At 33.9% G+C, this 25,389-nt stretch overlaps 1 protein-coding gene across 2 annotated transcripts; it reads left to right on the top strand.

Annotated features, from left to right (window-relative positions):
• The first annotated feature begins 750 nt into the window (after positions 1-750).
• On the top strand, positions 751-23,686 carry LOC117115152 (tax1-binding protein 1 homolog). 2 transcript variants are annotated; one of them, XM_033258840.1, is made up of 15 exons: positions 793-896; positions 1,006-1,160; positions 3,043-3,194; positions 7,336-7,515; positions 10,830-11,170; positions 12,780-13,019; positions 14,396-14,563; positions 15,216-15,353; positions 16,114-16,296; positions 18,317-18,475; positions 18,803-18,983; positions 19,243-19,463; positions 20,447-20,584; positions 20,865-21,331; positions 21,744-23,686. In XM_033258840.1, exons 3-15 carry the CDS (start codon positions 3,116-3,118, stop codon positions 21,973-21,975), a joined length of 2,727 nt encoding a protein of 908 aa, XP_033114731.1. In that variant the 5' UTR covers positions 793-896; positions 1,006-1,160; positions 3,043-3,115; the 3' UTR covers positions 21,976-23,686. The 2 variants fall into 2 exon arrangements, with proteins under 2 accessions (XP_033114730.1, XP_033114731.1); XM_033258839.1 differs by lacking the exon at positions 1,006-1,160 and having other exon boundaries at positions 751-896.
• Positions 23,687-25,389: the final 1,703 nt, after the last annotated feature.

Raw genomic sequence — 25,389 nt, 5'->3', positions numbered from 1 at the left:
TCTATTGCACGCCCCCCCCCCCCCCTACCCCCACCATCCTGGCGCCAATTGAACCTCCGCCAGCATCACGGTTGCCCTACCCCCAAAAGTGTCCTCAAATCGCATTGCGACGAGGGCCCTCACTTATTCATCGGATCCTCTGTCTGTTTGACCTTCGCGTTCCCCTATCATTCCCCTTCCCCATTTCAAGACTCATACGCCATTGCAGCAGATGAAAAATCACTGAGGCCACTTAGCACTACCACTCCTGATACATATAAATTAGCGATACAAAAATAAGATAAACAATAACAGTAATGGTACAGTACTGAAGTTTGTTTTTACACAATAATGTATTACTGTAAACACATCCTATAAATATTATGCATTTAGTCGAAAGGTATTCTGCCTATATAAATAATTGCATCAGATGTAAAACAAGAGAAAGCCATAATACCTTTCGCATTGATGTTCATGTGAAAGTATTTGTTATGAAAAAAATATAAATAGTATTAATTTAGTCTCCCACTACAATATTATTACTAATGCTATGCTTTATGTTATACCCTAATTGTAAGATTGAATTATAATTATGATGATCGGGGATGATTTCAAATATCTAGATTCTATAACCTTTAAATCCATATTAAACCCCTATTTTACTATTCGTCGAGTCTGATAGGTAAACAGATAGGAAAACGCTAGTGTACACTATCTTTACTTACTACAAGCTGAAAAATTTCCTCTCGTATTCTTATAGCGACCACTCCGATCCGCAAGTGTTCCACTAATTGTAATCTACTAAAAAAAAAATCAAGAATGTCGTCATGTTTATTTTCTGAATTGTTCGCAATAACAAGAAGAACAATCGGGAATCCAGTGTTTTATGTCATTAACTAACACATTCTAAATCCAAGGTTGGTAGAGATTTCCATTCTAATAATAATGAGGATTGCTTTGTGTATCTATATGTTCTGTTTAGAGTTTAATTTTAGTGAATAATTATTACTTTTTAATGTTTTTTAGGAGATAAACAACTATCGGTATCCGTATCAAGTAGGTCTAGGCCTAGGCTACAGTAGCAAGCAAGCCAAATCGAAGCAAAAATAAAGCAGATTGAGATTTGCTCGGATAAGAATCTTCGCAGCTAGGCTATACTCCTTACTTTCAAACATTCATGTGAAAGCCTAAATCGTTATATTTATAATATTTTTCATGTAACTACCGCAGCAGTAGGCCTATGCCTGGCTGGATAAGACAATTCTGGAATTTGTCTCCGGTTATTCTATTTGATGGCGATTAAGGACGTGTAAAATAGCCAGATTGTGGACAAAAGAAATGATTCATCACATACGTAGGCCTAGCCTAGGGCCTAGTCATTCTCTATAGCTTCAGACGAATTTGAATCAACCCATCCATAGTCAACTCCACCCAAACCCAAGTCAACTCCACACCAACCCCCAATTCGCCCCAAGTCAACTTGGCCCCACGTCAACTCGGCCCCACATTGACTGTGCCCCAAGTCAGTTCACCTGCAAGTCAGCTCGAGTCCACGTCAACTTGGCCCCAAGTTGACTGTACCCGAGTCAGTTCGGTCCCAAGCACAGGCTTAGCCAGCGAGCCATCCGGCCGTCTTTTGAACGGCCTACAATTGTTTAGGACGGCCACTTACTTAAATTACCATGACGGCTTGGACGGCTTGGCCTAATCAGCTCAGCCTAGCCTAATTGGGCCTGGTCTACCTTTAGCAAATTCTTTATATTCTTCAAATCTATTGAATGTTACATTAAACAAAGTAAATCAAATTTAAGTTTGATAAAAACAACATTTATTGATTGAATGTACGTTATTTTCATACCAATATTCGGTGGGGATTCCCATCGACTCACTACCATGCCCACTGACTTCCATTTTGGACAGCCTATTTCGTTTTTCTGGCTAAACCCTTGGCCCCAATTCAATACGACCCAAGGTCAACTCGCCCGCAAAATGTGTGAACTCAGCCCCAAAAATTAAATTCATCTGGACACAAAATCATATTCACAGATTTTGATTTGTGTAGCAGCAGACAAAAAATACATATTAAGAATGCCACAATAATTTTCAAGCTCAATACAATAGTCAAGGCCTAATAGATTTTATTATTAAAACTCTAATGCATGTTTTGGCAAATCCTTTGCCATCTTCAATGAAACGATTGCTAACATGCAATATCCTTTTTGATTTCACATAGGCCTTCGTCTCATTCAAAAGATAAAAATGAATAATTTATTGTGACTGGTTCCAAAAAGTGAAGTGAAACAATAAAATGGGTCTAACCTTCAAACAGTACTCTTAAAATTTAGTAATAGTTAGGATACTAGGGTAATAGAAAAACAGCCTGAACAAGAATTGGAAAATAGGTGCACGGAATCGTAATTACATGCTTATACATTGGTTGTACATTGAGAGATAGGCTAAGGCCTAAATTTTGGAGAAAATTGTGGAAATCGACTGTTATTTTCAAAATTGAGCGAACGGAATTCTAGGCCCAATTTTTGCGCTGGGGTTGTATATGTTATGTGTAGACCCTTTGCAATGTTTACATTGGACCTGACTGAAACACTGGCGGCGCGCTACTGGAGGCAGAAAGGCTATCTTAATACACTGTTTGGGTTATATTTATTTTTGTTGTGCCAAAAATATGGAAGCTACATGGATGAAAATCACATATGACATATTTACATTTATTAGGAATTGACAACAAAAAGAAAAAGTAAAGAAACTTTATTTTTTCTATTTTTATTCAATTTTTAAACTCATCTCATCAGATGTTGCCATGTGCGAGAGCAAAGACACATTATGTCTTTGTAAGGTGATGAGTAAAAACGCTTCAAAAATTGTGGTTTTAATTGTACACTGTTATGATATCGTGTATCATGTAGGTAGAGTAACATCTATGTTTATTGAGTCTTGCATACATGTTAGGTCAAAGGTTATACAAATTTAACCCAACCTGTACCGTACATAAAAAAGTTCTACTGTTACATGATGTTTAAAGCAACATTTCTTGCTTCTTTCTAGGTTCGTATATAGTAGTAGACACCCGGAACAGAATTTAGAGGCAGGAAACAGCCAACACAGTAGAGAATTGAAGATGGATTCGCAAGAGTCGAACCAAACCATGGATTTTGCTCAAGTCATCTTCCACAATGTTTCAGAAAATTACCCACCAGGTAGGCAGCAAATCGGTGGTGAACCTGTATCTAGCAATCTTGAAATGTGGGCGGCTAATGGGGTAGCAAGGTGAATTGGGGAGCTCAATGATTAGTTAGAGGGTGCTAACTTGCAAAATAAGGTGATTTTAAAGCATGATTTTGGGGGTGATGGGGGTGTGGATATGCCACTGCAGCTATTTAGCAAATGAACATGGTAATTAGAGCTTCTGCTAGTGGGAATAACTCTTAAAGACAACTTTCAAAAACCTAATAAAATATTTTAATCTGCTGTCAAGCAAAAGAGGTATTGTACAGAGCTGTCCTGTTAAAGATTTGCCAAAAAAAAAAAAAAAAATCAAATTGGAAAATATCATTGAAATTCATTTAAAAGTTTAAATAGCTCATTTAGATGTACAGTATCGCAAAGTTTTAACTTTCAACCAGAAAAACTTTTTAGTACTACAAAAATCCTTAAATTAATTACTAAGAAATAGGGTCTGTAAGAGAATACAGGAAATGTAAAATAAGTATACAATATTCAAATTTTTGGTGGTTTTACTATATCCATGGTTCAAGTGGTTTTCGTATGCATTTCTTGTTCATTAAATTGTGTTTGAATTGATTTTAAATATAATCAAATCAAACCTCATGATTATAACATTTGGGGCATTTTTTTCTGGTACTATACTAGTAGTACTGGCCTTCTGTAGACATTTGTCAGCCATTGACTTGCAATGTGAAAGTAAACATTGATTGAGATCCTGTTTTTTATACTTTCTAGGAAAGTGCTGCCTAAACACGGTAGTGCAAAGGTCAATGAAATATTTAACAGTGTACATTATATTTAAATTTTGAGTAATTATAAATTTTAAAATACAGCTACAAATAGCTCTCCGACGAGTCTCAAGCACTATTACCTCTCCTCAGAATTTGTGCAAAATCGATGACGTTATTTGAAGGAGGGGGTGGTCTTGTTATGGAAAAAAGATATTTTTCTGGATTGGAATTTGGAGCATTTTTAGAGGACCATAACTTAAAAAGAAAAAAAAAAATTAAAAAAAAAAAAAAAAAAAAAAAAAATCTGATTTTTACCATCCTCTATATCTTTGTAGTTTTTATGTGTATTCTGGGTCATTTTATAATGTTTTTTTTTTTTTTTAAATAATGGCTTTTAAATAAAATCTGCCCCTTGGTATTTCCAGGTATTTCGTACCTATTTTCTGTGTGTGTCTCAATGGCAAAATCAGCCTACAGTAATTCAGCAGCCTTTTAAATCATACCTCCAAAAAGTTATGTGTTCCAAATATACAGTAAATTTGAGAAAGTAGACATAAATTATGTCTGATCCTATTACTGTACATTTTAATTAGATTTGTGATTTGTAATATATTAATGTACGGTACGATTTTTGGAGAGCTGAAAGATATTGATGCTTCTTTAGTTTTTAGCCTAGTTCGTCCCGGTCCTCAGGTCATGGCGTACAATCGCGAAGTACGATCAAATTTTGTAAACACACAGGCCTAGGGCCTACGTTATGTACGTACTGTCTTTCTTTATTAATTTTGTTATAAACTTAGTCAGATTTTGGTAAAACACATCGTTATGTTTTGAATAATAATTGTTATTGTTGTTACATGCTGGCTTAAGTATAAAATTAAGTTGCCTACCTGTACACAGTTTACTGGCTAGGCTATGATATGATGGAGATGCATATCATTTCTATTGTTAGTGGTGTAAATTCTACTCTAGGTCCTCTGAATCGAGAGATGTATACTGTATTTTGTTTACTATTAAAATTTAACTTGCGATGTTAAAAATATATCTGATTTATTTTATGATATATTTATAACCGCTACCTCGATCGTTGCGTGCAAGAAACGGGAACCGAATCTCAAGTTTGCATGCAAGTGATGCCAGTCTCCAGAGGCCACGTGCATGCACCGAGTAGTGGGCGACTTAGAACCATCCATTTTCAAATGGGGTATAAATATGTTTTGACTATGATTAATACACACATTGTAAATAAATTTTTCACCAGTTGGTTTTAGGCTTACCTTTTTTTGGGAATTCCCACAATGTCTCCAAGGTATGGAAGAATGCATGAAATCCACGTAAATAAACGTTGTTTTATCAAATATAATTATGATTTAGCGCTAAATGCAAAAATTGATAGATTTTGATTATAGACAACGTTTAACATACAATTTTTGTCATTTGTTTTAGTTCACTAATAAATCAAGGAGCGCTATTTGATGCTCTCCTTAGATCGTGTTGAGGAGCGCTAAGGAGCACCCGTGCGATCGCGCTTCTTTTAAACCAAGGTCTGAAAATAGAGGTTGATAAAGTGGTTTTTGATGGGGACTGTAGGCAAACAATAGCTTGTTTTGCATATTGCTACATTCCAAACAACCAAGACAGGAAATTTATTAGTAGAGGATGTCCTTTGATTTGTTCCATACCAGTACTCTAATTGGTTTGCTGTGTTTAACAAGTAATGACCATTGGTCTTCATGCCTGAAGGAAATAGTTTTGTGATACCATGGAGGTATATTTATACCTCCATGGTGATACTATGCGCTGTCTGTCATAACCTAAAATAAAAATTTGAAAATCCAATTCCATATTTGAATTTCTTAATCTGATTTAAATAAAGGTCACCCTAAAAATTGACAAGGCAATTTTATTTAGTGTTTTGCTTTTATTCAAGCATCATCAGGAATAACATTATAATACAACATATCATTTAAAATTATAATACAACATAAACTTTAATCATTATTCACTAAAATGAAACTCACAGAACAGAACATAAAGTTACAGAAAGCAAAACTGAATACTGGAATGGAAATTACTACCAAACTCTAATAAAATATGTTTAGTTTACATAAAAACACTTTCTGTAATTAATATATTTAGTTATTAACTTACAATTAAATATTTGAATGTAAAATGAATCAATAATTTTTGTAGAAAGGTGTATGTTAACTGTAAATCAGAGAAAACTAATTTTTTTTTTTCAATCTTATTTTGGTTGGAAATAATACCTTATCTGATTTTTTAAATGAGCTATTCCATTTTTTGATTAGATTTTTGTGGTATTTTTCAATTTTGTTTGGCAGACTGTGTATATTTAACCTTTATATAGGAAAAGATGAATTTAGTAATAGACCATTTTCACGAAATTCAAAATGAAAATTTCCGATAACCTGGCAACTACCACTGGGGGACTTTCAGAGGCCTAGCATTTTGCTCTACGTAGTTACCGTCATAGATTAAATCAACGATAAAAGCTAAATTACTAACAAAAAAACATGAAATGTTTATATTAAAAACAAGTCTTAAGTCTTAAAAAGCTATTTCAATGTTTACATACTGCTGTTACAGTAATGAGCAAGATTGTATCTGTTTACTGCTGCTATAGCAAAGGTCTAGCGGCGCTATCCGCTGTGCTCTGTGCTCATCTGCGAGGAGGTGCAATTTTGCAAAATAAGATGATATGAGATGATTTTTATGTACTTGAGTGTGATTTTTTTTTGCTTCGAACATTCTAAATGGGGGGTAGGGGTGAGTAGACTGCAAGAGGGCGCAAGTTTTTTTAAGGTTGTGCTTATTCCCCTACTCTATTCCTCTGCACCAAATATATTTAATATTCTCTCTGCTCCAAATATTTTGTTTGCTCTGTATCAAAATATTATGTTCTTCCTTTGTCCCAATATATTGGCTCCCTCAGCACCAAATTCCTTTGCTTTCTGTGCAAAGTTGAACATGCTCACTTTTTGTGATACATTTTGAAATTATGTGGTATGATGTCATCATGCCCAATGTATGGGCACATCACATTTTTTTTTGTCACATAAAATTTGATAGTGTAGACAGAGCTTCAAATCATTCTTTTTACACATGATTTCAAACATGTTAGAAAATTCATATTGAGACACTGTACAGCGTGCAGTTGTGGATTCAAGGGGAAGGGGGAAAATGAAGATAAAGATATTAAAATTTTAAGTCTAAGAGTGCAAATTCTGGCCATATAGATATGCCATAATCACAGATTTCTTATAGATCCTCTGAAATTACCTCCCTGAGCCCCCTCTTTTTTGAATTCTTGGATCCGCCACTGGTTTTAATATTTAATGATAAATGCCTGTTTCGTTTCCAGAGGCTCACATTCAGTGCAGTTACACTCTGACCAAGTCCATTGAGCCAAATAAGAATGACTGGGTAGGATTATTTAAGATCGGATGGTCCTCCACCAGAGAGAAGATTACCTATGACTGGGCACCTGTGCCAGCTGATTGGAAGGACGGCCAGGAGTATAAATTGAGCATTCTATTCAATTGTAAGTACATTCAATATGGCTATTTTATAATGACAAGTATCACAGAGTGATGAACAATAAGTCATAAACGTGTATAGTGACAACCCTAAGGTGGTATTTGTATGCTAACTGATTCAGGCCTACAGTAAGATTTGTTAAATTAATATACTTTTAAAACTATAAGAAAGAAACTTTTTAATTTATTAATTACATGAATATTTCCAATATGTAGGCCTAATACAAAACAATGTTTTAAGTTATTCCTTCAAGGGTACCTTTCGTACCTTTGAATCCGCCAGTTGGTATCCAGAAAAGTGGTTAGCTGTTCCTGCTGAACTTTGCTTTATTGTTCTTTTATCAGTAATAATTTGTTGTTTTCATACTTGGAGATTTTAGTCCCGATCTACAAATTACCTGTATCCCCAAAGACAGAAACGCGTTTGGGAAAACCATGTATTACAAACGCATCTGGGAAAGCGATCGTCTAATTATCGTGCCTCATGAATATTAATAAGCTAGTCGGAATATGTCCCAGACGCATCTAAACGGGTTTGTGCTGTTGAACGCGTTTGCCATTGTTTCTATTTTTGGGCGACAAACGCGTCTGTGTCGTTAGACCAGGCCCCGGTTGAACTACCGTTTTTGTACAATTTAAAATACTGAACAAGTTTTACTTTGAAATGAACCAAGTTCAAAGTTTAAAGGCTGCATAGTCCTAATAGTTAAATTAAGTGGTAAATGACGATAATGGCAGTACATGCATGTAGGCCTAATTGCCGTTTGCTCTGTCGGAAAAACCTATCTTCCTTAAATAGCAGCCTACCTGCTGAGAAGCTGACGACGAACGAAGAAACATTTATCAACTCCCTGCACACATATTACATGGGAACACAAATGGACGCCAGTATTCGCCAAACATCATTCAATAAACTATAGAGAAAATAGAACATCTATTTTCTCTATTATTAAACGTAGGCATCAAGTAGGCATCAATATATATTATATACAGCAACTAGGCCTATGCAACTACTGTACAATTAATATTGGGTACCTCGTGTGTGTGGATGTGATCAGTCCAACAGAGTACGCAACATCACGTGACAAATGACACTGACTGTGTGGCCGGTGTTGATCTATACATGGAGGAACGAACTTTCCTCCGTGGTCTATAGAAATTCGCTTTGAGCGCCGCTCTGACAGAAGTGGGTCAGTTGAGATGCTAACAATAGGACGTTCGATGGAGTGATGGATGCCAGTTTAAAGTATGGCCTTTTCTGCTTACCGGGCGGCGACTTCTGTATAGTTTAATTTTTTTAATCTTGCATAAATCTTGTTTTGTATTTTATATATTTTTATTGGTTAGGCCTATTGTTATTTTATGTGTGGAAGCTGTTTATTGGCTTATGTTAAATAAAAATAATATTGAGTGTTAAAGGCCTATGTTAATGTCAAAATATAAATAAAACATACAAGTAAATGTACGTGTACCGTTGTATTTCATTAAATAATAGGCCTAATTAGGTGCTAATTCTTAACTGACCCAAACAAACAGTAGTGTACAGAAAACAGTATTCAATTCTTATATTCGGACATTTATTTATCCATCGACAAAAAATACAAATATATGCTGTATACACATGCTTCAGGCCGCTTTAAATACATGAGTCTAGGATTCGGGGCTAGATTCTGATAGATAAAAGTTAAACTATGGTAGTAAAAACTATCCCCAGCCGGACACCATCCCGGTATTTCTGAGGTTTCAGGGTATTGAAAGACATATTCTCTATTCTTTTAAAACATCTTGTCTTGGGTGATACTTCCTCCTGTGCGAAGTTACCTCTGCATTGCTATTAAATGTGTATGCCGGACAAAACCGACATCGACCTATAGGTGAAGTAATTGCCTTGTCGGTTGTATCCCAAGATGGTTCGTCCATGACCTTGTGAAACGTCATGTAGTGATCTTCTTCATTCAGCATTGGAGAGGGGAGACTAGCAGGCAGTAGGCCAACAAGATAGAATCTGTTTCATTGTATATAAGTTAAGTTGAAGGAAATGAAATAAATATTTACACTGTTTTAATATTTGCCTCGTGATTTTATTTAAAGGAAATGAAATAAATATTTACACTGTTTTAATATTTGCCTCGTGATTTTATTTAAGTTATCGATGCATATTCCCGATGATTTATTTAGGCCCATTAAATACAAGTATTGTATATAATTTATAGTGTACATGGATAAAAATGATATACGAGGCCTTCCCTATTCTTCCTCTAGATACATTTGGCTACATCAGAAAAATAAGATACGCATGGGGCGATACAAAAATATTTATTGAATATAATAGTGAATATATCAACATGGTAGATGTTGATGCATTCACTGTAGGCCTACATGAAAACATTAAAATAGCAGTACAGTGATATACTAGAATACCATTGCTGGATGATGGTTTAACCATTTTTAAAACATGTATAATAATATATATAATAATACAAACATGTATTAAATTCATATAGCCTACACAGTAAAACAAACAATGCCGTAGCATACGTTGTTCTACGTGCGATATCACATGATCGCCACAACGAACTTCTTCAACTGCGGCTGATCCAGGTCAGTGTTTACATGCTGTATTGTGCGGGCTGTGCAGGCACGTGGGAATTGGAAAGTTGGGCAAAAGGTACTTGTTTTGATAGGTCAATTCGAACATCGCATCTGGGTAGGAAGGTTACTGGCGATTGCTTTCTCTTCTATAAAACCTACAGGTAACAGTAGGGCCTAGCCTACTAAAAATCCAAGAAACATTGGGGTTTGCCCAACAAGAAAAATAATTAAATTTAGGCATTTATTATAAACATTTCTTCGTGAACTGTCACCTAGCGTAGGCTAGCATTTTACTACCGGGCTACTACTATTATAAATATAGGCCTAGGCCTACATAGCCTAGGTACGGTAGGGACACTGAACAAGTTTTGAAGTTGTTTAAATCACGATCAAATTCCAAATTCCGCTGAACGCGTTTAACATTTGCCATTCACGAGCAGTCAGCCATATGAAAAGGGGAGGAGTTAACTTCCAAACAGAATAAACGGCTCGAATGACAAGCTTCCAAACGGCATTTCACAGACGTGTTTGGGAGCTTGTCATATAACAATAGTAAACGTGTTTCTGTCATTGGTGATAATTTGTAGATCACGCCTTATTGTTTGTTACTAAACACCAAATGCCCTTTTTTTTTAATTGAACTTTAAATTTATTGGATAGTAGTTTGGAATTAGAGTTGAGTATAATGTCAATTTGTGATGATTCTTTTCCTTATTTTTGTGTACAGCCTACTATCTGCCTAAAGATGATGGAGAGTTTTATCAGTTCTGTTACATCGACAAAGCAGGCAAGATGAAAGGAGCAAGCACGCCCTTCCAGTTCCTCCACTTGACTGATGTAGACTTTGTTGAGATTGACGATGAGTACGATGATATGCTGATGATCCAGTCTAAGACCATTATTCAGGAAGAGAAACTGAAACGTGCTATGGATGAAAAGGAGAAGATACTGCTGGATCAGCAAGAGCTGGTGAAGGCTAAAGACGACCTGATAAAAAAACTTGCAGAGACTTCCGAAGCTCTGGCAATGAGTGATGCCAGTGTAGAAGATCTGAAGAGAACAAAAGAGGTACAGTATGTTAACTGTTGAGTGTTCACAGGGGTCCCAAGTCTTCTTGCAAGTTGCGTGAGTCTCCTTGAAATCGGAAAAGCGTCCCACTCTCCCATGAGCAAACAAGAATCTCCCAGAAAGTAACCCATCTTTAGATGTGTTAAAGTTCTTTTAAACAGATTCTCAGAAGTGGCTTCTCCAATTTGTGATCCCTGGTTCAATCATATAATTTTTTCGTATTAGCTCTTTTTCTTTCATACTTTGGGGTCGTTCACAGTTATCAACATTTTCACAAGTGTATAAACAGTACTTTTATCGGTACCCCTTCCTCCCCTCTGAAAGTGTACATTAAAATGTTGATTTTGCAAAACCATGGATTCTCCATTTTTTGTGAAGTCAACTAAAGCAATGTACTTGGTTACTTAAAAATGAATATCATATCCATACAGTATTTACATTATAATTTTACCATTATTTTACATATTGCATGTTATTTTGAATCAAAAAATTATGTAAAAGTGTACAAATTTGTCTACCTCCTCCCCTTAGCGTATTGTTCGTACACTTGTGAAAGTGTTGATAATGTTGAATGGCCCCTTAATTGTAGTCTCCTATAAAAGTAACATACAGACAATTGGACAACTTCACTCCTGTGATTTCCAATGAAAAGTTGACATGTATTTTGTCTAGTTCGACTAATCACATACCTGTACTCTGTAACATATCTATGCATTACTTTGCTATTTTATAATATTTACAGTATAAACCCAAATTATCATATATATGATAATATATTTTGCTATATAAAAACAGAAGAGCCTATGTGATGGGGTTGCCCTAATGGGTTTTCCTCATAGCCCAACAACAAACAAAAATATTCTTTTAAAAATTCTCTTTGGTAGTCAGTTCAGAGGGGGATGAAATAATCACTTGTTTGACTGATATGGAATGAAATTAAATTGTAAAAAGTCTGCCGAGATGATTATTTTTATTATTAAAAATTCACCTACACAGTTCCAATGCGTATACTGTAACATGTGCACAAAATACAGAAATTGAGCATTTCCAATGTTAACTATCTTGTTATGTAGTCCTAGATTATACTAATGATCTAATTAATTGCTGCCATGATCAGACCCGTGTTGGAATATTGCTGTACTGTTTAGGGGTCTTGTCTGACAAAGGAAAAAAGTTCAGACCGCCATCAATTCAAAAGAGGGCATTGGGTGTACTTCATGTCAACTAGTATACTTTTGAAACAGCCCTCAACCTGCACACTATTCCAACACTCACGGATTGTCGCGTCCCACTCTGTAAGAACTATATTATAAAATTAAAATCGCCTTCTCACAGTCTATATTTCCTTTTACTGTCAGAGCCCTCCCCCCCCCCCCACTACCTACAATCTCAAAAACAGTCTTGAATTTGTACAGTCTTGAAATTAACACGGAATGTTTTAAACGCTTCATAACAATGCAGGAGTATTTCAAAGATGGTAATACTATAATTGTTATTAATCTTGCACCTGTTGATAGGAATAATTGTATAATATAAAAATTATATTGAGCATAGCTTATGGTATAATTGCTCCATTAAGATGTCGTTTTTTATCTTTTCATTGCTATAGGAGCTTTTGTTGAAGCTAACTGGCTTAGAAACGCAAACAAAACTCTTGGAAACCAAGCTATGTGAGGCATCTGATCGAATCAAGAAACTTGAGGAAGAGAATGCTCGACACAAGACCATGCTAGAGTCCACTGAAGCTGACCTCAAGGAGGTCGTTGCTTCTAATAATAATCTAAGTTCAGTCAAGGCTCAGCTAGCTACTGAACTAATGGGAGTAACTCAAGAAAAGGACCAATATAAGGTAAAAATAGCAGCACCGCTTTAGTCATGTGGAATTAATGCGATCGAAGCGAGCCCATAGCTGGGGGCCAGGAGACCACTGAAGGTCCCCTGTCACGATGAAGGGATGAGGGGCCTGAAAAAAATTTCAATGGTTCTTATCTGGAAGACTAATTTTAATGATTTTCTGAAACATAAAATACCTCCAATTGGAACAATTAATGAATCTATGAATTCGGCCTTCCTGCCTAGGAATTCCTACTTTTGGCACTGGCCAACATTGTCCTGTGATATTTAGGGCATGGAGAGCTACTTTCTTTCGGTTACATAAGGAAATTATTTTGTATTATATACCTAAAAAAAATTTAAAGAATTTTTACTTCAAAATTTTACCTCAAAATTTAGGCTTATGCTTATTATGTGACTGCGTGACAAAGGAAACCATCAATCATTTTGTATTTGATTGTACCAGATTAAAGAACATTAGAACTTTAATATTTGACCAACTTAAAGAGGAGTTAGCCTAATACCTGTCTCTTATACACATCTTCACATCAAGCTCCCCTGAACTTAAATACCATCTTTTGTTTGATGATTTAGAAATCCATTACGAATATCAAATTTTAACAACAAATTGTATAAACCCTATTAATTATACTATTGCGAGTAAAGTTTTTGATAATCATTGTAAATTACTTTTAACGATGGCATGGAAAGAACGAAATGATATATATAATACTTTTCTATTGCAAGATTAATATGTCTGGTTTTAATGTTTGAATTAAATTTACAATATTTACTCTGTTATATGTATATATGTGTTTGTGTATGTATGTGTATATGTATGTATGTATGTGTGAATATGTGTGTGGGAGGGGTGTGTGTATGTGTGTGCATCTATGCATGTATGTATTGTGTGTGTATGTATGTATATGTAAGCCTGTGTGTGTGTGTGTGTGTGTATACATATATATGTATATGTATACTGTATATATATATATGTATATGTGTATATATATATATGTGTATATATATGTTTGTGTGTATGTGTATATGTATGTGTGTATAAGTGATGTATTAACCAACTTACTTATATTATTAGTATTAGTATTTATTTTTATCTCTATTACTATTTTTGTAAACCCTTTTTTTATTTATATTTCGTTCTACCACAGTATTTTCTTACTATATTTTATCACAGTAATTAAGTTTTTACTGATTTTGTTATTGTTGCACGTCTTTACGGCTGTGCCTCTGTTATAAAAGAGAAGCAATAAAGTTACTTACTACTTATTTACTTCAATATATTTATGTACTAGATTTCTATTTGTATATTATACTGAAAAGTTCACCTCATTGCTTTTTTTGTAATTTAACATTAGATATTGAATATTTCAGAATCAGTTCAGCTTATCTGAGCAAGAAGTCAAAGCACTAGAGCTGAAGGTTGACGATTTGACACAAAAACTACTATTTCATTCCAACAAGACGAGCGAGTTAGAACTTATGCAGGTTGAAGAGAAGAAAAAGGTTGAACAACAACTTCTAGTTGCAAGAGCCGACAGGGTAAGTCATAAAGTCAGTGTTTTAAACAATGGAGTAAAATTTTCAGAGGAATTGCCATTGTTTATGTATTTAGGCTGCTTTGATCTCTTCCACTTTTAAATTGCCTTTTGTTTGAAGTCCCCGTGGTATAAGCCCAACCCCACAAAATCGGCCCAATTTTGTGTTCAAGGGGGGGGGGGGAGCTTAGAGGCACTACGGTATCATATTTATATTATAGTGTATTATGTTGCAGTTATCTTGTAGAAAAAGTAAGCATAAACAAATGATTGCATCATAAAATTATGAATTGATAAAACTTGAGTTTTAGATATACACCGTTTTATCGGGTCTATTTCTATCAACTTTTCACTGGGGATATCCAGCGGCCTAGCCTAGGCTGAACAGCTAGCTAGTAGCAAATAAAGGGCCGCACACACTGGCAGGTAACTAGGTAGAGCAAAATGCCTAGGCCACTGAATGCCTCACAGTGGTAGTTTCCAGGTTATCGGAAATTTTCATTACAATTTAGCAAAAATTGTGTATACTGCAATTCACTGGCTAAACTGTTAAGTAATTGTTAAGATAATTAGTTATTAATCAGAATACAGTACAATCATAAGGAATAAGAAAAATAAGATACAAAACACAAGGTTTCAGTTTTTGTTTTCCGTAGGATTACTGGAAGAGCAATGAAGAACGGTTGAAGCAAGTTGAAAGTCAACTGGCAGCTACAAAACAAACTAAGACCATGCTGACAGAGGAGATAAGCACACTGAAAACAGTTCAACACAAACTTTCAAAAGATTTGGAGGTAAATACTGGCAAAATTAACATATATTAATCATGATTTTGCTAAAAATTATTATAATTTTTTCTGGTTTGAATTACTTTGCAATTGTGTATTTATTTGTTTACTTTTGTTACTTTTTTATTAAATTGTATATATATTCATTTATATATCTTTATATTTATTTAATTGTTATTTTATTATTTCAAATGTTTATGTGCATTTATTCATTTTATAATATATTTCCTTTATTTTTTAATTGTTAACTATTTTTTATGTTTAAATTGTTTATAATATTTATTACATTTTTACATTTTATTTAAATATGAAATTATCTACGTATTTAAAAATATTTAATTGTTTAATTTATTTACATTTATTTATTTACAAATTTACTTTTGTGTCAAAATAATTTACCATGGTAATAAAAATTTGAAATCATTCAGTTAAAGTGTAGTGAGTTCTAACTTTGAGAAATTCGATTTCATAATTAATTGCATCTTCAAACTCCCACTGGCTAATAAGGCCAAGGACTCCGAGACCTTAAGGTGCTCTGAGATATTACAATTTTTTTTATCAGGACCATACCATAGGCACCAAAATAATCTAACTGGGCAGAATATGTAAAAAAAAAAATTAAAACCCCTGACAGACGGTAAATTTGACTTTACCAAAGTGAGGTCCTACATGACCCCAGGGTAGTAACGTCCAAAGAATTAACCAAGAGGCCTCATACCATTATGTTACTCCACTGCTCATGCCTTGTAATTTAATCTTGTGGTAGAATGCATCGATCGAAAAAGATCATCTCAACGATAGACTACTGAAATCATGCGAAGATTTCAGGAAGAAAGAGGCTACACTCCAGCAAAAGGTTATAAGACAAGAACATGCTTTTCGAGAGAAGGAGGCCCTCTTGCAGGAACAGCTGAAGGTTATGCGGCAGGGAATGAACAAGCTTGCCAAGGTGAGAGTTGACAAACATTATTTCTGGTAAAATAAATACACACACACACACACCCACTCACACACGCACAGTATTTTACATTCCAAATGACATATGGCCATATTATGGTTGGATCTTAGCTAGCACATCTTCAAATGATTAATTTGTATATTCACAAATAAGCCCTAAAATTACAAACATTGGTGTGTATTTTTTCATATCAGCTTCAAATATTTGGTACTGGTAGTAATACCGTGCACTTATCATGTACATTTTCTAAGTGTTATGAAGCATAGTGCTTTGCAGTTAATTTATAATCTTCTTTGCTTTAAACAGTTTTTTTTTTAATGAGTAAATATTTATCATTTTTAATAACTATGCTTAGCAAAGCATAGTAAACCTTCTACATAATTCAGGTTTCTAAACAAAAACTAAACATATGTTGGTACCAAATTGATGGCATACAATTAATATTACTACATGAAGTCTTTCAATTTTGTTTTGAGTGACTATTGAAATCGTTTGAGAAAAAAACAATAGTCTACCCAAACCCAATGTTGTAAGATAAAGGTTTCGTTTTTGTCAGACTTGAGTATGACAAAATGCCCTAGAACACAGCGCAGCCGATTGTAAGAAAAATGACAATGATGATATTTAGATTGATCCCAGTAATACTTTAATATCTGTACTCTTAAATAATATGGTGGGCTGTACCAGTTTATACTTATACACAGTAACTGAAAAAAGTTGCTCTTTTGTGACTGGTTGAAATACTTATTTGCTCAAGTTTTTTATACTGTGTGCACTTTCTAAAAGCTTGCTTATACTGATGTATCATCTACAGGTAGTCTTAAAAATGATTCAAGTAATACATTATATGCATATTAAGTTTAATAATAATGATAATTTATTATTTTTTTAATAACCATAATAATCATAATTTTATATGGGCTTTGCCCTGCCAAAGCCAGCATCACTGACCAAAACAAGAAAATTGACTTTTTTTTTCTCTCTTTTATGGGAATCACCCACTTTTATTTCAATACTTTTTCATTTAACACAAATACAAGAACTTGTACAAAATGACGCTCGGGTTGTAGAAGCCCTTAGATACACAGATACCATTTTCAAAAGAGCTTACAATTTCTCATTATTATTATTATTATTATTTTTTCATTTTTATATTTTTATCCTTTTGTTAAACATTATGTCATAATCATAATAATATAAAATTATTATTCATCACATATAGCACATCATAATTCTTTATGCATATTTGTCTTGTAAATTTCAGCAATACATACACTTTTTTGTTCAAAATACATTTTTTTTTGTATTTTTGTAACTTATACTATTTTTACACATCAATTTATATTTATAAAGAAATAAACAAAAACCAATGCACAACAAAAATTACCTGACAATAACAACATTAAAAGCTTTCCCAAATTTCTGAAAGTCAAAATTTGACCACTTTTTTTTTGGATTTTTCTTTGTTTGTTAAAAACTCACAAGTGACAAGACTTTTAAACTCAGATGTAAACATTGTCCAAGGACATTTCTTCCCTAGATTTAGTCTATACATCTCTTTACATTTAAATATACAAAAAGTTAAAATTGAAACTAACTCATTTGTCTTCTTATCACAGCTTGCAAGTACGATATTCATCCATTTTACTTTATCAGGCTTCTTTAGGCACAATTGTAACATGATATGGAATTTTTTCCAACATGAATTATTTTCTTTACAGTTTAACAGCATAATATGTTTTTCATTTTCTATTTCGTTAAAAATTGACATTTTAATATACTTGTATTCTCCACATTGTAATAAGCTTTCAAATGGTAGGTCATTTACTGGAATTCACTTAATACTTCCGAAGTTATTAGTAAAAGTTGGCTTTTCTATAGTAAAGTATACACTACTGGCATATTCTTATGCTAATACTCAGTTTAACATGTAACAACAGTACGCTTTTTTGGCATGGCAAGCCTTATATAATAGCAATAATTATATATTGAATACTTATGTTTGTTTTAGGATCATGAGAAACTCCAGAAGAATGTGAAAGATACGGTTGCTGGGGGTCCATCAGAAGCTCTGAAAGTTGCTCTCGATGACCTCAGAGCTAAATTGAAGAAGAGACAAGTTATGTACGACCAGTTATACAAGGAAAAAGTAGAACTCGAGAAGAAGTTGGTATGGCCTGTTATAAACACAAAATTATAAATATATTTCAGTACACTCTGTCAAAATTGCATACTCTCTGTTTTATGAATTTACATAATTGAATATAATTTGCAGAATTAAAAGTAACAACAACAGCAGCAACAGCATAGGCATAGATTTTGAATATACTGTAGCTCCCCATAGGCCTAATTATCTCTCAGAGAGCACTGTAACACTTTAAGGAAATTACTAAGAAATGACAAATTAAGTAGTGAAAAGATGCTTGTTCAGGCAATCCTTAAACATAATCATGGACGTTGCCTCCTACGTTCTCTCCTTTTGTTCTCCTTACATAAGATCACCATTGAACAGGAGAAGACAGATTTATGTCAGGAAAAGAATGATTACAAGACTCGACTTGCAATGGCAGCTGAGGAATACAAAGCCAAATACCTAGAGTGCCATCTACTGCAACGCAAGCTAAACAAAGCAGAGAAGAAGCAACAGAAAGATGACATCACAGAAGAAGCTGTCAAAAGTGAGCTTATTTTTCACATATTATAAGCTTTTTTTTTTGTTTAAAATAAATCTATGTTTGTGTTTTTAGTTAAGATTTTTATATGAGCCTGTTAGTGGCAATGATTCACTGTTGGATTGGATGAAATATATAAAGTAATCTGCTGTTCATTTTAAGCAACCTTGATGACTTCGTGGCATTAATAACTTATATGCAATTCCAAAAACGTACTTGCCTACTGTATTATTTTAATTGTTGACATCTTTTTGGTGTGGTATAGAAGAGGCAACGACAATGCTACAACAGGCTTGTGGAGGAGCAATGGACAAAGGTACACAATCTGGTATTCCTGCTGTGGCATTGAAGGGTATGCAAGACCAGAAGCAACAGGACAGAGATAAGACCTTTGACATGAATGAAATCAAGCAGCAGCTGCAGACAATGGAGGAAGAACTGACAAAACGTGAACAAAAGATCAAGAAATACAAGAAACTTTATCAGGTAATTCAGGCTTATCTTAACGACCTGTTTTTTTTTTTGCTGATGGGCCCCAGTAATTAATATTTTGAGTCATTTTTCATTCTCTGTAAAAACTGATAGACAACTCTCATGGGGGTGGTGAGAGGGGAGTGGTTTGTGTCTTTCACTACAAGTCTAGGGTCAAAATCCAATTAGAATTTTGCAGGCTCACTGTTTAGTACTTTAATTCTGTAGAGCAGTAGGTGACTTAATAATTTTCTTAAAATTGTTGGTTTATAGAACCTGCAATATGTATTTAGGTACTGTCCATGTAGCTGTTATCTAATAGATACAGTGCTAATCTCAAATAGTTTCATCTGGTTTTTGAATGTATGAACATTGAAACTTTCTTGTGAGTAAATGAATAATGATGTTTGAGCCATTGTTAACGGATCTTTGTCAGACAATGACTGGTTTTGCTAGTTGTTGATTGTTCCCGATGTGGTGGACTCTATCAGTAGTTTCAGGACTGATAAGTTAGTTGTAAATATTGGAATACAGTGCTGTCATAGCATTTGCATTTATTCGGTGTAAACACCAAGGATAGCCTACAAAAGTCTAGAAGAAGACTTATTTCAAGTTGGGTCCTTCTTGTGGTGATTGGGCAGTACACCGGGAGACAATCGCCTACTCTTTTCCGAAGAGTGTACTGTGTTCTTTAACGTACACATGGGCCATAAATACACATGGGACCAACGGCTTAAACATCTCATCCGAAAGACGGTGCGCTATGTAACTTGTATTTCAGCCCTCTAGCTGAAACACAAGGAGAGGCAGCGATGGGAATTGAACCGGGGACCTAGAGATCTCCACGGTTCAGCGCACACACAGCGGCTACCACCAGATTAGCCGACTGAGCTAAGCTGCTCTCATAATGATTAGACAAACTGAAAATAATCTGCTAAACATTTCCTAAATGATTTTTTTTTTATAAATCAGTTTATTATATTCATTTTGTTTCACAGGAAGAAAAGATAAAAAATGAGGAACAGTGTGCAATCTTTAGTGATCAGATGAAAGACCTTCATAATCGTCTTGTGGAGGAGACTCAAGTAAAGGAAGGAATGAAAGAAGATTTTGAAAACATTTACCAACAGAAAGAGGTACTGTAAGCTTCTTCTATTAAGATCCTAGAAATGCAGTGTGGTTGCTTTAGACAAGTGCCAACCAACCCACTTCTGACAGAATTCTACCTCAAAAAGTATTTCCTGACAAAATGTCTCTTTTAACAGAGTGTTCTCTGCCATCCCTCACACTCTTTTGCGTCTCCACTATTACCACAGAAGGTTTACTGTCACTGCAAAATTTGTAGTAGTTATAAGCTAAATATTTTTACTATTAATTTACAAACGACTAGATATTTAAATGTTATGTTCATTTTAGATGACAATCCGACAACTGGAGGCAGAGCTTGAGGTTTCCAAGATTTCTTGCAACGCCAGTAGTACTGTTCAGGTACGACCACAAGAGGAAGTTAAAACTGTCAGAAGACCTGTACCACCACAACCAAGTATATACGTAAACCCGTATGCTAAAGATGCACAGCCTGTATATAAGAATCCTTACGAACCTGATACAACCCATGTAGTGGTCTTTCAACCCAAAAGTGAAGTCAACAATCTAGATGTTGATGGATCTGAGGAGCTCTCGCTTCTTCCTCCAAAGAATCCTCCAACCATGAACCTACCAGAGCCATTGGAGCCATTGATCACACCTGAAGCAAAAATTGCTGCAATGAAGAATGTGATAAAGGCAACTACGAATATGATTGATGAATTAGATCCGGTTCCAGTGGAAAAACCAGACCAAGATACTCCTCCACCTACAAACTCTGGACAAGATGATGATAAGTAAGAAAAAAAAATGTACTTCGGGGTTATCCATGTTTCTCATTATTTTTAAGTCAGTACAAGACATACTCATTCCTGTGACAACTTCTTTTCCCCTGGAAGAGTATACAATTTGCTGGCGTTTTTGAGATCCGTGTTTGTAATCTCATGAAAGAGAAAAAAAAATGGATAGACCATAAATTCAGTCCACACTATCAAATTTTATGGGACAAATTTATGCGATGTGTCAGTATTTATGCATGATGATGTTATACACCCAAATATTACACATATACACATTTATTTTGTTAAATTGATAAAGTGTTAATTCATAAAGGTTTAGAAATATAAAATTGAAATTATATTTATGATATTATTGTTATGATTTTGTACTCTATCATAATTATCATTACACCCATCTTTTATTTAATAGGGAAGATGTTGCTGCAGAATTCCATGATGCACATGAGTTCCCTGTGGAAGCACAAATCTCAAAGTGCCCGGAGTGCCAGCTGGTGTTTCCACCCTCTTTTTCCGAGCAGAAGTTTTTCGAGCATCTTTCCACACATGCTTTTAAGCGATGTCCAATGTGTGATTTTGCCTGCTCACCAGATACAAGCCAAGAGGTTTTTGAAGAGCATGTACAGGGACACTTTAGAAACTAAGCAATGTATGTGTTCTTATAGGGAAGTTGTTGGTCTATAACAATGGAGAATTTCAATTTCAATGTATACTTTCTTTAGTGAATTTGTCTTTTAGTTATTGTTCTGAATTCATATAAACTAACACATTGTTTTAAGATATCCATTAGAAAATTGTAATAATGTATCAAATTACTGAGGATAAATACATCTTTTCATTCATTCTGTCTGTTAGTTAAGTCTGTATATCATGCTTAAAGAAAGCGTGGGTAAATATGAATGGTAGTATAAAAATATATTTAGTAACAACAGCCAGCAATCAAAATTAAATTATTTTGTGATGTAACAAAGTAATAATGTGATAAATGTGCATAAATCCACATTCAAATTCCTTATTTTATTGTAAGTTTCAGCAGTTGTGCTATTTGAATGGAACATTTCACACAAGTCAAAAATAAAAATTTCTTTAAAATTGCTTTAAATATGATAAAAAGTATATGAAACAGGATCAACATGAATTAATAGTTTGCTTTAATTTCTTGTTATAAATAAATAAATAAATATTAATTCATATTTTACCAGCCATTACCATCAATTTACTCAATGACAGAAAATAACTGATAAGCATAAAATTTGTGAATTTAATATTTTGTTTAAAGCTTTTACTGTATTAGCAAAACTGTAATATATAATATACAGCAATTTCCAATTTAATTTTACTCCAAACAATGAGGAACCAATTTGCACTGGTTAAAAGTATTACATAAAGTTCCAATGCTTTACCACTAACATTTAAGAAACACTCAATACTTCAGTGGTAAATTGTAACTGGGTTTTTTCTAGTTTCTTTTACAATCCAGTCTGATCATGATGAACAGCATTGGAAGTTGTATTGTTTTTCATAAGCACTATTATATGCAGCATTAGCTGCTAATATTTCCCAGTTGTTCACTTTATTTGTTATAAATTTCAGGCTCATTTTTCCTTTCATTTTTGTGTCCAATGACAGACATATTACATATTATTATGTTGAAGCCCTCTGTAGTAACATTTAGTGTTAACTGTTATATTACACTGGCGACTTAATTTTAATGCAATCAATTCCATTGATGAATTTAAATCAAATGTATATAATTAAAGATGACAAAATATAATCTGTTTATAATATACAAAGCTTATGCATTCATCAGTGTTAAAATCTTATTTTAAAATTTTTAACTTAAAAAATATAAATATTTAGCTTTTTTTTTTTAGTTTTTACTTATACTAAAGCTTGATGCAACAATTATCTACAAAATTAAGATGTACTGACATATGAAGAGACTCAACATTATATAATCAGATTTTAAACATAAGAATTAGTAAGAATTTGATTTTGTCTATATTTACAATTTTGTGATCTGCTCAATAAAACAAAATCATTTTTTCCAGATCTTAAATTATTTTTCTGCAAATAAATTCATGCATAGATTATTAAGTTTTTCTTTTTAAAAACCTGATTATGTCATCTATAATACATTTGCAGAGAGAAATAATTACTTGTTGTGTGGGGTAAGCAAACAATGCTTTGTTTATCTCAACTCTTAGAAATGCTGTTTGTCAAAAGAACGTTATGGTTATGCTTTAAAAATTGAGTGATGTAGGATTGAGTTGAGAAAGGTTATAAGGATGTAGTGTAAGAACAGATTGAACGATATGTAATTTGAAAAGTAGAAATAAATATATAAAAATTTAAGTTCTGTTTTTTGTTTAAATGTTTTCATTGTGTAAAACACTATTCAATTGTTTATTGTCAATTATGCAAAACGCAGTGTTTTCGAAACCTTTGGATAATATTATGATTATTGGTTCCTATGAGTAAAGACGTAGATAGAGAGCATTGGGATTGTCCTGAAGGTAGTTGGTGTGGGTATGCGGGTGTGTGAAAAAAAAACTGCACACGCATTTGTTCTGTGATTTGTTTTTGGTGTTTAATTAGTTTTGAACATTTATTGATCCCTATTTTGCAATACTGTAGTTTTCCAGAGTGTCAGCCAAACCTAACAACTGGCCAGAAATACGCGCTTGACTCACAAACCCAGGTCACTGCATGACATTTGCTTTTTTTTTCTTTTTATGGAGAATTAACAAAATATACATCGGCGTTTGCTGGGGTATAGGGGATGCTGTTGAAGACTATTGTAAAGGAGGTCTTTCTGATTCACAGCCAGTGGCCTAAATCTACAAATTTCTTTAAAAAACTAGGTTTTTCAAAAAAAGAGAAAAAAAATGCACGAAAAGATTAAAAGAGAATAAACTGAAAGAAGCCTTGGTTTATGGATACACTTGTGAAAAGTATGTCTGTTAATGCTGAAATTCAATATTTTGATTACAGTTGTCGACGATTTAATTTCTCTCTTCGAAAAACAACCATATGGTTAAGCAAAAGGGTACTGAAAAACACTTGAGAGGCTAACTCAAACATAGTGAGTCTTATTTGAGACGAATAAATAGAAAAGTGTTGCATTTTTAAAATACAATATATTTTGATGGATTTTTTTTTCTATTGCTTAACAAAATTTTTAGTAAAGGCGTCTGCTGGAACGCTCTTGAGCTCTACTCCCATACGCCATGCTCTTATATGCATTGTTGCGTACCTCACTCTAGTTCGCTACCCCTAAACAAATGTTTTACACAAAGCCTTCAGGCTGATTTATTTATTTATTTATTTATTGTTGGTGGTTTTATAGTGGTGAAACTACATCAAACAGGCAAAGGTAAAGAAAGAGTTGGATTACTGATGGTCTTGGTCAGAGTCAGGAAGGAGTGCACAAACCTAATGCTAACATTATAAGACACGAAGTCATCACTTGAACTACATCTTTGTCACGGTTTTAGTGTAAAACTCCAAGGAACCACCACAATGTTCGAAATACTTTATTCCAGTGGAGTCATTCTGATGGTGATTTCGGCAGAGACCTTATTCGGTTTCTAAAAATGTGTCCTGCACTTTAAGCTGCCAACGACTTGTAATTCTCATCTGAAAAATGGTCCGGTACCGTTACAACCACGCGTATTCCAGCCCTCCAGCCAAATCGCAATAAGAGCAGCAGCGATTAGAATTGAACCAGAGTGGCAAAAGATTTGAATGGATTTCCATCCACAGTTTAGTGCACACGCAAATTTACTATCACTTGATTAATGTAACGAGTACTGTACTCAATTCTTGATATTTTAAAATCAAATTTATAGGCTTAACAGGCGATATTAAATAATATGATTGGAACTTAGATTGATTGTAGACCTTTTGTTGATGACTTTTGTCTTTTCTAGATACATTTTATTTGTATATGGACAATTTATATATGATATTAAATCAATGTCTTAAAAATTTTAGCCTAACGTGATACCCTAGCTGTTTTAAGTCACGCTGTACCTGTGAATGCTCTTTTCATAGGC

Source organism: Anneissia japonica, unplaced genomic scaffold, assembly GCF_011630105.1.
Source record: "Anneissia japonica isolate Jap-2015-1 unplaced genomic scaffold, ASM1163010v1 scaffold6997_len847652_cov182, whole genome shotgun sequence".
Taxonomy (NCBI): Eukaryota; Metazoa; Echinodermata; class Crinoidea; order Comatulida; family Comatulidae; genus Anneissia; species Anneissia japonica.
This window is presented reverse-complemented; position numbering and strand designations above follow the sequence as displayed.